General features: G+C 45.4%; 1 protein-coding gene and 1 long non-coding RNA gene across 2 annotated transcripts in view; both read left to right on the forward strand.

The window, feature by feature from the left end:
• The window catches only part of LOC112246541 (sodium-dependent phosphate transporter 2-like), a 151389-nt gene that overhangs the window by 118328 nt on the left and 19387 nt on the right, over positions 1–13674 (forward strand). The window contains 3 exon segments of the mRNA XM_042320239.1: positions 11150–11792; positions 12683–12774; positions 12777–12867. Of these exon segments, the coding sequence (XP_042176173.1) occupies positions 11150–11792; positions 12683–12774; positions 12777–12867 (826 nt within the window).
• On the forward strand, positions 677–4042 carry LOC112246547. The gene is made up of 4 exons (XR_006083180.1): positions 677–1106; positions 2493–2540; positions 2771–2886; positions 3909–4042. It is a non-coding gene; the product is annotated as an uncharacterized LOC112246547 (long non-coding RNA).

A 13674-nucleotide genomic window follows, 5' to 3' on the forward strand; every position in this document is an offset into this window, starting at 1 on the left:
TTTTATACATGACCCTAAGCATGATGGGATGTTTTAATTGGTTAATTAACTCCGGAACCACACCTGTGTGAAAACACCTGCTTTCAAAATACTTTGTATCCCTCATTTACTGAAGTGTTTCCTTTATTCTGGCAGTTACCTGTACATATGTTACTTCTATGTGTTATATGCCCATATATGGTTACATATGTATCAACACATACTGTAATTACATACAAGTACATACAGTGGGGTTTGAAATGATTGACACCCTTGATAAAGACGAGTAAAAATGGACTATATAAAATAAATAATTCAAGTATTGACATATTAAAAAACTTTTGGTAAGTTAGTGTATGTGGACACCTGCTCTTCGAACATCTCATTCCAAAATCATGGGCATTAACATGGAGTTGGTCCCCCCCCTTTGCTGCTATAACAGCCTCCACTCTTCTGGGAAGGCTTTCCACTAGATGATGGAACATTGCTGCTATAACAGCCTCCACTCTTCTGGGAAGGCTTTCCACTAGATGTTGGAACATTGCTGCTATAACAGCCTCCACTCTTCTGGGAAGGCTTTCCACTAGATGTTGGAACATTGCTGCGGGGACTTGCTTCCACTCAGGCACAAGAGCATTAGTGAGATCGGGCACTGATGTTGAGCGATTAGTCCTGGCTCGCAGTCGGTGTTCCAATTAATCCGAAAGGTGTTCAACGGGGTTGAGGTCAGGGCTCTGTGCAGGCCAGTATGCGTTTTGTACTTCCCTGTCAAATCTTTACAGCTCTGAAGTTCGCAAGCAATGTTATTCAATTCAAAATGGTGGCTAGATATTTCAACTCTGTATATGGCAAACATGATTTTCTCATTGAATATGTTTAAGGCTGCTTTGAGCCACCGCTCGTTCTAGCTATGTTAACAGTCTAATCACATCACATTATTGTGTTGGCGAGACGGTATGGTATCGAGAATCCTCATCACCAAGTGAAGAATCTTGTAGTGGTTGTCTTTTAATGTGAAGGATTATGAAAGTCGTGTAGTGTCCCCCCCCCCCCTCTGGGAAAGGAGATTAGCTAGCTTCTCTACCTTCACAACCAAGAGGATACAAAGAGGAACAGTAAGTAAGTAAGTAAGTAAGTAAGTAAGTAAGGTAAGTGTCCTTTTTGTCTTGTAATTTCACATTCAGAAGGTGCATTGAAACAATTGCCCTAGCATGATTCTATATCATTTCTAGCACAGCCATCTAGCTAGCTAGCAAGCTATATAAATGATGAACTGAAATGATCTGCTCTTGAGGGGATCACTACGGTAGCTAGCTATGGCTCTTCTCAAGAACTCAAAAGTGCATTCAAGTGGCTTGGAAATACAATGGTATTGCAAAAGTAGAAAGAAAACCTTTTGTCATTTTGATGTAGCCAGCTTGACATTAGATGCAGTACAACGTTAGCTAGCTAGCTAAGATTGAGGGTAGACCACACACATTTTTAGCTAGGTAACGTCAACATTAGCATTGCTATCTATTTTTTATTAACTTTGCTAGCTAATGACAGCATTGCAATCCATTTGACGACATGATGGCGGCAAAGTTGTTTCCTACCAAACATTTGCCTATTTTAGCAATGTCATTATATATTTTCATTCCACTATAGTGTTGTTTAGACAAAAAACAGTCATAGCCTCCATCTATCACATCTTTTGGGCGCTACTGTGTCGCCGCTGGCAGAGGGTGGCTTGAGAACGCGCGACCCAGTGACGGAGGTGCAACTTATAAATAGCAATATTGGTTTCGCATTTTGTCTATTTTGCCCAGCTCTGTCTGTGTGGGTGTCTGTCTGTCTGTCTGTCTGTCTGTCTGTCTGCCAGCTTGTCTGTCTGTCTGTCTGCCTGCCTGTCTCCCTGTTTGTTTGCATCTGTATGTCTGTCTGTCTGCCTGCCTGCCCCCCTGTCAGTCTGCCAGCTTGTCTGTCTGCCTGTCTCCCTATTTGTCTGCGTCTGTATGTCTGTCTGTCTGTCTGCCTGCCTGCCCCTGTCTGTCTGCCTGCCTGCCCCTGTCTATCTGTCTGCCTGTCTCCCTGTTTGTCTGTGTCTGTATGTCTGTCTGTCTGCCAGCTTTGTCTGCCTGCCTGCCTGCCTGTATCTGTCTGTCTGCCAGCTTGTCTGTCTGCCAGTTTTGCCTGCCTGTGTCTGTCTGTCTGCCAGCTTGTCTGTCTCCCTGTTTGTCTGCGTCTGTCTGTCTGCCAGCTTGTCTGTCTGCCTGCTTGTCTGTCTGCCAGCTTGTCTGTCTGCCTGTCTCCCTGTTTGTCTGTCTTGGCCTTCCAGATGTGGCTGGAGGAGTTGTGGTGGCCACTGGAGGTCAACTTTAATACTGGATCACATGTAGGAGGAGCTTATCATCATGACGTTAATCTAGAATAGCTAATAACAACTATCCTATATTAGGTACTACTACAGTGCTAGCTAGCTAGTACATGTACATATGGATTTACAATGCTAATCCTATTTCATTAATATACAGAGTCCAGTTTGACCCAAGGGAACAATCCAGACTAAGAATTCGCAAAAGGTAAGATCATAATGAATACTAGAATTATATGGACAGAGTGGACCTGATCCTAGATCAGCATTCCTACTCTGATGGTGAATTGTCTCACTCCCTCATCCTGTCTATACCTTCAGATTGACCCTCTGGTGCATGATTAGTAGATGTGGTTGAGTGGACATACAGATCTGGGCTTACGACATACAGATACACTCCCTTTCCTTCCCATTCATCTCTCCCTGTCTACACCCTAGGTGTCACGTGGTCTCCTATCTCCTTCATAGTGGCCCCGGCTGGACCGCACCGCATAACCTCTTGGTCGAGCCAGACGAATCAAGAGCTTCAGCCCGGGCCCGGCTTTGGCTTCCAGGTGGGTTACAGTTTACAATCTCCTTTTGCTTCCATCCACCTCATATCTACTATGGGCTTCACATTCTTCTGAAGGAGCTGATATTGCATTCTAAGTTAAATGTTCACCGTAGTCAGATGACTTAAAACAGTGAATGATTCCAATCCTACAGGGAACAGTACCAGAGACTGTAAGGGGGATGTTGCCTGGTTAGAAGTTTAAACCAGTTATTTTTTTAATATATATATATATATATTTTTTTTTTTAAATAGTTTATTAGTTTAGGGTTCATCTAATCCCATCCTAACAGTGTGCCTTTTCAATTAATCTATTTAGTTTTCCCGACCCTCAGGAGACTATGAGAAGGGAGTGGGTCACCTGACCAACACCACTGCTGTGATTGGTTCACCTCCAGCAGATCCTTTTAGGTGCTCCAGTTGACCTGTCTTTTAGATCTGAAACGGTCCACTGTCAGCCAGGTGACGAAGTCCAGAGAGGTTCTTAAGACACCGCATCTCAGTGCTAGAGGCGTCACTACAGGCCCTGGTTCAATTACCGGGCTGTATGACTACCGGCTGTGATCTGGAGTCCAATAGGGCGGCGCACAATTGGCCCAGCGTCGTCCGGGTTAAGAGAGAGTTTGGCCTGGGGGGGGGGTAGGCCTTCATTGTAAAATAAGAATCTGTTTTTAACTGACTTGCCTAAATTAAATAAAGGTTAAATAAAAAAATATCCCATGGACAGGAAAGGCTGTTGCGGCACTAACATATCTGACATTTTAAGGTGAAAATATGAGTTTTTAAAATGGCAACTATGGACAAGACTTTTAAAGCAAGCCATGTTTCCCTGTCCATCCAGAATCTGTAATACAGTCTGGGGGGGGGCTATTATATACAGTCTAAGTTAGGATCTTCATCCTCATCTTGGGGGGTGGCTATTATACAGTTTAGCTCAGTTCTGACACGCCCCCAACATACAGCATATGCCACTGTTTTATCATGCCGATGTATATCCTAAATGATGTGCTTCTATGTCCCTTCTAGAAACCACAAACCTTCCTTCCTACCATAACTGTCCTGCAGGACTCGACTCCCAGTCACTGAGATTCCACCTGCAGGACTCGACTCCCAGTTACTGAGATTCCACCTGCAGGACTCGACTCCCAGTTACTGAGATTCCACTCCAACCAACAGTGTTTCGTTGTCTGAACATTTTAACCACCGTCCGTCCTACCATGATATGAGCATCTTACTTAAACTACTGTTTCTCTCTCTTTCTCAGTTCACTACCTCTGTATAACCTGCAGTCCACCCTCGGTTTTGGGGGGTCGTGCACCTTTGTTAGGGCAGTGCAGGGAACAGGAGGCTGTCCGTGGCGCTTGGCTCCAAGAAACGAGCGTCGGTTCCAAACTGCAAATGTCAGAGCTGTGGAGCTCTGGTTGGAGATAGCTCGTAGTCGCATCCGTCCTAAGTTTTCATTGCATTCAGGGTTGTCGGCTATCGTTGCTATCGTTGCTATCGTTGTTGTCGTTGCTGTCGTTGTTGTCGTTGCTGTCGTTGTTGTCGTTGTTGTTGTTGTCGTTGTTGTCGTTGCTGTCGTTGTTGTCGTTGCTGTCGTTGTTGTTGTCGTTGTTGTTGTTGTTGTAACGTTGCTATCGTTGCTGTCGTTGCTAACGTTGTTATCGTTGCTGTCGTTGCTAACGTTGTTGTCGTTGTTGTCGTTGCTGTCGTTGTTGTCGTTGCTATCGTTGCTGTCGTTGCTGTCGTTGTTGTCGTTGCTATCGTTGCTGTCGTTGTTGTCGTTGCTGTCGTTGCTAACGTTGTTGTCGTTGCTATCGTTGCTGTCGTTGTTGTCGTTGCTATCGCTGCTATCGTTGTTGTCGTTGCTGTCGTTGTTGTCGTTGCTGCCGTTGTTTTTGTCGTTCTTGCTAGTGATGTAGCCTAGACTAGACTAATCACGTGTAGTAATGAATCAGGATTCTGGGATGAATAACAAGACATGCAAAAAAGGGAGGAAAGAATGATTGCTTTCAGACTGACAACTCCCCCCAATAAAAAATGTAGTTTGAAAATGTTAACATGAAAAAGGAACCGCCTCCCGGGCGTGAGCCAGATCCCAATTCAAAGCACACGGCAAAGTGCTCTGGAAGACAGACTAATCACGTGCTCCATGCAAAAAAAAAAAGTGTTGACAACAAAAAGTAGTTTGAAAATGTTAACATACGACATCTCGTGTCTGGAAGACACACCGTGCTCCTTGTTGACAACATGGCCGAGCGGCGCAGATTACTGTTCTATTTGAGAAGGGTGTTCCTCCCTCACCAATTTGGCCCACGTCACGTCACAGGCTATAGACCTGGTGCACTGCGCTTCAGGTTAATAGAATTCACTGATTTGTGTTTGTTGCTAGGGCAACAAGCGGACGTCCCAACTCCTCCCTACGTGTAAACCCGGAACTCCGGTAGGTTATGGGAAGCAACCCGTCTGTCTAGAGACGACTACCATCCGGGGATTATTAATTCATGACTGTTAGTACTGGCTAACAAACTGAAAAAGTGCCTGTGGTTTTAATCTTGTAACTTAAAAGAGAAATTTGTAATAAAATGATATATATTTTTGATCATGTGTTGTCTGGTCTATTGTAATGCTCAGAACTCATGATCCAACTCAAGAGGTAGTAGCTTGTCACGAACATGCCTTCCTGTGGTTGAAGTGTTCACGCCTCAGTAAACAGGAACTGCCATTTTAGGTAACCCTATAAGGCCTGCAGGTGTTACATAATCATATGGAATAATGTCTTCTGTAAACATAATCACAATACAGAAATGAACGTGCTCTTCATTGAAGTTCTGTCAATCTTATGTTGGATACCATATTTATGAAACCCTAGTTGCACACTTCTTAAATTGTAACACCAGTGTATTTTTAGGGTACGAATGGGTAAGAATGTTAGGGTAAGAATGTTAGGGTAAGAATGGGTAAGAATTTTTAGGGTAAGAATGTATGGGTAAGAATGTATGGGTAAGAATGTTTGGGTAAGAATGTTTGGGTAAGAATTTTTAGGGTAAGAATGGGTAAGAATTTTTAGGGTAAGAATGGGTAAGAATGTTAGGGTAAGAATGTTTGGGTAAGAATGGGTTAGAATGTTAGGGTAAGAATGTTAGGGTAAGAATGGGTTAGAATGTTAGGGTAAGAATGTTAGGGTAAAAATGTTAGGGTAAGAATGGGTAAGAATGTTTGGGTAAGAATGGGTAAGAATGTTTGGGTAAGAATGTTTGGGTAAGAATGTTAGGGTAAGAATGGGTAAGAATGTTTGGGTAAGAATTTTTAGGGTACGAATGGGTAAGAATGTTAGGGTAAGAATGTTAGGGTAAGAATGTTTGGGTAAGAATGTTTGGGTAAGAATGTTTGGGTAAGAATGTTAGGGTAAGAATGGGTAAGAATGTTAAGGTAAGAATGTAAGGGTAAGAATGGGTAAGAATTTTTAGGGTAAGAATGTTTGGGAAAGAATTTTTAGGGTACGAATGGGTAAGAATGTTAGGGTAAGAATGTTAGGGTAAGAATGTTTGGGTAAGAATGTTTGGGTAAGAATGTTAGGGTAAGAATGGGTAAGAATGTAAGGGTAAGAATGGGTAAGAATGTTTGGGTAAGAATGGGTAAGAATGTTAGGGTAAGAATGTTAGGGTAAGAATGTTTGGGTAAGAATGTTTGGGTAAGAATGTTTGGATAAGAATGTTTGGGTAAGAATGTTTGGGTAAGAATGTTAGGGTAAGAATGGGTAAGAATGTTAGGGTAAGAATGTTAAGGTAAGAATTTTTAGGGTAAGAATGACTGTAACCTTTAGGGGACAATTCATGCTTTCAAATTGGCCGATATTTATATGACCCCCTTACAAACAGGCCCATTTTTAACACACCCTTGCCTGTGTACACCTTTTATACCTCCCGTGTGCATTCCGGAATGAGTGGTAGTAGTAGTGTGCAGATGTCATTGGTCTATTTTAATAAATCCATTGAGCATTTAAAGTGCATTCAGAAAGTATTCCGACCCCTTGACTTTTTCCCACATTTTGTTACGTTACAGCCTTAAATTGATTTTTTTCTTCTCATCAATCTACACACAATACCCCATAACAACAAAGCTAAAACAGGTTTTTAGACATTTTTGCAAATGAATTAAAAAGAAAGGAAACCCTTATTGACACAAGTATTCAGACCCTTTTCTATGAGACTTGAAATGGAGCTCAGGTGCATCCTGTTTCCATTGATCATCCTTGAGATGTTTCTACATCTTGATTGGAGTCCACCTGTGGTAAATTGTATTGATTGGATATGATTTGGAAAGGCACACACCTGTCTATATAAGGTCCCAGAGTTGACAGTGCATGTCAGAGCAAAAACCAAGTAATGAGGTCGAAGATATTGTCCGTAGAGCTTCGAGACAGGATTGTGTCGAGGCACAGACCTGGGGAAGGGTACCAAAAAATGTCTGCGGCATTGAAGGTCCCCAAGCACACAGTGGCCTCCATCATTCTTAAATGGAAGAAGTTTGAAACCATCAAGACTTCCTAGAGCTGGCTGCCCGGCCAAACTGAGCAATCGGAGGAGAAGGTCCTTGGTCAGGGAGAAGATCAAGAACCTGATGGAGAACCTTCCAGAAGGACAACCATCTCTGCAGCACTCCATCAATCAGGCCTTTATGGTGGAGTGGCCAGATGGAAGCCACTCCTCAGTAAAAGGCACATGACAGCCCACTTGGAGTTTGCCAAAAGGCACCTAAAGACTCTCAGACCATGAGAAACAAGATTCTCTGGTCTGATGAAACAAAGATTAAACTCTTTGGCCTGAATGCCAAGCGTCATGTCTGGAGTTAACCTGGCACCATACCTATGGTGATACGGAGCAAAGTACAGAGAGATCCTTGATGAAAACATTCTCCAGAGTGCTCAGGACCTCAGACTGGGGCGAAGGTTCACCTTCCAACACTACAACGACCCAAAGCACACAGCCAAGACAACACAATAGTGGCTTCGGGACAATTCTCTGAATGTCCTTGAGTGGCCCAGCCAGAACCCGGACTTGAACCCGAGCCAACATCTCTGGAGAGACCTGAAAATAGCTGTGCTGCTACGCTCCCCATCCAACCTGACAGAGTTTTCGAGAATCTACAGAGAAGAATGGGAGAAACTCCCCACATACAGTTGTAATGGCAGATCTCCTCTTCGTCTGAAGAGGAGTAAGGATCGGACCAAGATGCAGCGTGGTAAGTGTCCATAACTTTAATCAAAGAAAACACTGAACACTGAATACAAAAATAACAAAAGAAACGTGAAGAAACTAAACCGAAACAGTACCGTGTGACGACAAACACTGACACGGAAACAAACAGTGAAACTCAGGCTACCTAAGTATGATTCTCAATCAGAGACAACTAACGACACATGCCTCTGATTGAGAACCATAGTAGGCCGAAACAGAAACCAAACATAGAAAAACAAACATAGACTGCCCACCCCAACTCACGCCCTGACCATACTAAATAAAGACAAAACAAAGGAAATAAAGGTCAGAACGTGACAACAGGTGTGTCGCACTTGTAGTGTCATACCCAAGAAGACTCGAGGCTGTAATCGCTGCCAAAGTTGCTTCAACAACGTACGAAGTAAAGTGTCTGAATACTAATGTAAATTATATATTTTGGTTAAGTATTTTTTGTAACATTTGCAAAAATGTCTAAACTGTTTTTGCTTTGTCATTATCATTATACTACCCACCACTGCGACCTGTATGCTCTCGTCGGCTGGCCCTCGCAACATATTTGTCGCAAAACCCACTGGCTCCAGGTCATCTATAAGTCTTTGCTAGGTAAAGCCCTGCCTTATCTCAGCTCACTGGTCACCATAGCAACACCCACCTGTAGCACGCGCTCCAGCAGGTATATCTCACTGGTCATCCCCAAAACCTACAACTTCTTTGGACGCTTTTCCTTCCAGTTCTCTGCTGCCAATGACTGGAACGAATTGCAAAAAATCACGGAAGCTGGAGACTTACATCTCCCTATCTAACTTTAAGCATTGGCTTACCGATTCACTGCACCTGTACACAGCCCATCTGTAAATAGCCCATCCAACTACCTCATCCCCATGTTTTTATCGTGATGGCAGGAGGATACTAGTAAAGGGCGCTGCCTAGCAACCATCAAGAGTTTAAGACCTTTAAGAGCGTACTGCGTTCCAATTCCACCTCAACATTACGGCTACATTTCATACGAAGCCGTAGGCAGAACTTTACCGCGTGACTTAGGTTGGTTTGGCGGAAATAAAAGTAGAGGCGTTGTCGCCGGCAATACCTTCTCAGATATAAAGCAAAGTAAAGTCGTCGGGATGATGATGTTGGAGGAAAAACGTCTTGGTTTGAAATCTCCATCACAGGTTACCAAGGGGAGATGTAAGTCTCCAGCTTCAGTGATTTTTGCAATTCGTTCCAGTCATTGGCAGCAGAGAACTGGAAGGAATGACTGGGTACATTGTTAACTTAACTTGATTGTTTAACTGTTCAGATGGGGCATGACAAATCAATGAAATAACAGATATCCATTAGTTGTGTTATTTACATTCCACCTCACACAACCTTTTTATTTTTTTTATTTTAATTTGACCCCTTTTTCTCCCCAATTTCGTGGTGTCCAATTGTTTTAGTAGCTACTATCTTGTCTCATCGCTACAACTCCCGTACGGGCTCGGGAGAGACGAAGGTTCAAAGTCATGCGTCCTCCGATACACAACCCAACCAAGCCGCACAGCGCCATCCAACCCGGAAGCCAGCCGCACCAATGTGTCGGTGGAAACACCGTGCACCTGGCAACCTTGGTTAGCGCGCACTGCGCCCGGCCCGACACAGGAGTCGCTGGTGCCAATTGTGCATCGCCCCACGGACCTCCTGGTCGCTGCCGGTTACGACAGAGCCTGGGCGTGAACCCAGAGTCTCTGGTGGCACAGCTGGCGCTGCAGTACAGCGCCCTTAACCACTGCGCCACCCGGGAGAACCCCCCCTCACACAACCTTTTCGTTGACAGTAGCAAGAACATAACTTGAATGTAGGAAACACCGTGCACCTCTTGTAAAAATTCATAAACAAAAATGTGCTTTTTTTTATCCCCTCAAAAAAACTTACACACCGTTTAATTGAAATACATTCCAGGTGACTACCTCATGAAGCTGGTTGAGAGAATGCCAAGAGTGTGCAAAGCTATCATCAAGGCAAAGGGTGGCTACTTTGAAGAATCTAAAATGTATATGTTGATTTGTGGAACACTTTTTGGGTTACTACATGATTCCATATGTGTTATTTCATAGTTTTGATGTCTTCACTATTATTCTACAACATACAAAAGAAAAATAAAAAAATGTAATGTGTCCAAACTTTTGACTGGTACCGTATGTGGCCATAAATAATCTTTCTGTATGGGGTTGGCCCGCTGAGCTACAGCCTGGGAAGCCTTAAGGTCGTAGACAACACTGCTCATCACGCAAGTAGTTCACTGTAGAACCACCTTTACTAAACCTATATTTTATAGTGTAGTATTGTATTTAGTATATTATAGTATTTCTTATAGTATAGTATTTGTTATATCCTTAGTTCTGTATAGCTCTCCCCCTCTCCAGGGCAGACCCACGCCATGCATATACACTGAGTATACCAAACATTAAGAACACCTTCCTAATATTGAGTTGCACCCCTCCCTTTTCCCCTCAGAACTGCCTCAATTCGTCGGGCCATGGACTCTACAAGGTGTCGAAAGCGTTCCACAGGGATGCTGGCCCATGTTGACTCCAATGCTTCAAGTTGTGTGGATGTCCTTTGGGTTTGTGGACCATTCTTGATACACACGGGAAACTGTTGGGTGTGAAAAACCCAGCAGCGTTGCAGTTCTTTACACAATCCGGTCCGCCTGACACCTACTACCATCCCCCGTTCAAAGGCACATCTTTTTCCCATTCACCCTCTCTCTGAATGGCACACGTACACAATCCATGTCACAATTATCTCGAGGCTTAAAAATCCTTCTCTAAGCTGTCTCCTCTCCTTCATCTACACTGATTGAAGTGGATTTAACATCAATAAGGGATCATAGCTTTCACCTGGTCAGTCTGTCATGGAAAGAGCAGGTATTCATAATGTTTTGTACACTCAGTTAATATGATAATATTGTAGTATTAGTATAGTATTTCTATGTAATATATAATATAAGTGTTGTATTGCTCACCCCCCTCCTCCTCTCCTCAGGACGAACCCACTCCATGACCAACGGTACTCTGTCCATGTCCAAGTCCCCACTGTCCAACGGCAGCTTCACCTTCGGAGGGGAACACATCCGCAGCGACGGCCAGGTGTACCACACGGTTCACAAGGATTCTGGTCTCTACAAAGACCTGCTCCACAAGATCCACCTGGGACGACTGGAGGACGACAACTCCGCCCCCACGCCAGACAACAACTACCGCCTGCTGCGTCGCAACAACAGTTATACCTGCTACACGGCCGCCATCTGTGGCATGCCGGTCCAGCCGCTGATCCGCTCTGAGTCTCGCGAGGCCCGAGAGGACAGTGAGAAGCTGGTGGGGGAGGGGGAGAGGTCGGGGAGCGTGTCCTTTACCAAGAAGAGAGTTCGCTATGATAGTTACTCGTCGTACTGTAACGCCGTGGCGGAGGCCGAGATTGAGGCGGAGGAGGGTGGCGTGGAGATGAAGCTGGCGTCAGACCTGGGGGGCGAGGAGGCAGGGGCGCCGGGTGCTCCTGTCCCGCTGGATGACTCCGCAGAAGAGGATGAAGGGGATAAGGACAAGCCGACCGTCTACCTGCTCTTCCACTTCCTGCAGATCCTCACTGCATGCTTCGGATCTTTTGCTCACGGAGGCAATGACGTCAGGTGACTAGGATTGCTAAATTCCTCAAACTTTCCCGAAAGTTCCCAGGTGTTCCAGAAATCTGTTTTTTTTTTTTCAACAGAATTTTCAGAGTTTCCAGAATTTTCCAACCCTACAGCTTACCTGTCAACACAATTACTATTCAATGTGTTCACACAACTACAACCTTTGCTAACATTCACCTCATTTGCCATATAATCCAATAAACTAGTGTCAAACAGAAAGGAAACTACCTGACACGACTTCCCCTCTCAAACAGAAAGGAAACTACCTGACACAGACTTCCCCTCTCAAACAGAAAGGAAACTACCTGACACAGACTTCCCCTCTCAAACAGAAAGGGAAACTACCTGACACGACTTCCCCTCTCAAACAGAAAGGAAACTACCTGACACGACTTCCCCTCTCAAACAGAAAGGGAAACTACCTGACACGACTTCAGAAAGAAACTCTCAAACAGAAAGGGAAACTACCTGACCTCTCAAACAGAAAGGAAACTACCTGACACAGACTTACCTCTCAAACAGAAAGGAAACTACCTGAAATGACTTCCCTCTCAAACAGAAAGGGAAACTGACCTGAAACAGAAAGGGAAACTACCTGAAACGACTTCCCCTCTCAAACAGAAAGGGAAACTACCTGACACAGACTTTCTCAAACAGAAAGGGAAACTACCTGACACGACTTCCCCTCTCAAACAGAAAGGGAAACTACCTGACACAGACTTCCCCTCTCAAACAGAAAGGGAAACTACCTGACACAGACTTCCCCTCTCAAACAGAAAGGGAAACTACCTGACACAGACTTCCCTTTCCCACTGCAGTATCTACCATTCATCATAACACAACTGCCATATCATAAATCTGTCATTCTATATCCTCTACAATGGCAGTAACGCCATTGGCCCGTTGGTGGCGCTGTGGATGATCTATGAACAAGGCGGGGTGATGCAGGACGCCGCCACCCCCATCTGGTTGCTGTTCTACGGGGCGTTGGAATCTGCTGCGGCCTCTGGGTGTGGGGGCGCCGGGTGATCCAGACCATGGGGAAGGACCTCACCCCCATCACACCTTCCAGGTGAGAGAGGAGTGGGGAGGGGGGTGTGGGGGCGCCGGGTGATCCAAACCATGGGGAAGGACCTCACCCCCATCACACCTTCCAGGTGAGAGAGGAGTGGGGAGGGGGTGTGGGGGCGCCGGGTGATCCAAACCATGGGGAAGGACCTCACCCCCATCACACCTTCCAGGTGAGAGAAGGGACGGGCGGGGGAAGTGGGGTGGGGTGGGGAGTTGGAGGTGGCTGGCTGGCTGGGTGGCTGGCTGGCTGGCTAGGTGGCTGGCTGGCTGGCTGGCTGGCTAGGTGGCTGGGTGGGTGGCTGGCTGGGTGGCTGGCTGGCTGGCTGGGTGGGTGGCTGGCTGGCTGGCTGGCTGGGTGGCTGGCTGGCTGGCTGGCTGGGTGGGTGGGTGGGTGGGTGGCTGGCTGGCTGGCTGGGTGGCTGGCTGGCTGGGTGGGCGGCTGGCTGGGTGGCTGGCTGGCTGGCTGGCTGGCTGGCTGGCTGGCTGGCTGGCTGGGTGGGTGGCTGGCTGGCTGGCTGGCTGGGTGGCTGGCTGGGTGGCTGGCTGGCTGGCTGTGTGGGTGGCTGGAAGGATGACATGCATTTGAACACACACACAGCATTCAAATATAGTTCAACACAACACAACTACTAATTACATCACAGAAAAATCACAGATGAGTTGTCAAATACACTCACTTATACACTGAATCATGTACTCACTCCTAGACTGATTCATATTCTCACTCATACACAGATTCATATACTCATTCATACACTGATTCATATACTCATTCATACACTGATTCATATACTCATTCATACACTGA

Source organism: Oncorhynchus tshawytscha, linkage group LG04 (genome assembly GCF_018296145.1).
Source record: "Oncorhynchus tshawytscha isolate Ot180627B linkage group LG04, Otsh_v2.0, whole genome shotgun sequence".
Classification (NCBI taxonomy): domain Eukaryota; kingdom Metazoa; phylum Chordata; class Actinopteri; order Salmoniformes; family Salmonidae; genus Oncorhynchus; species Oncorhynchus tshawytscha.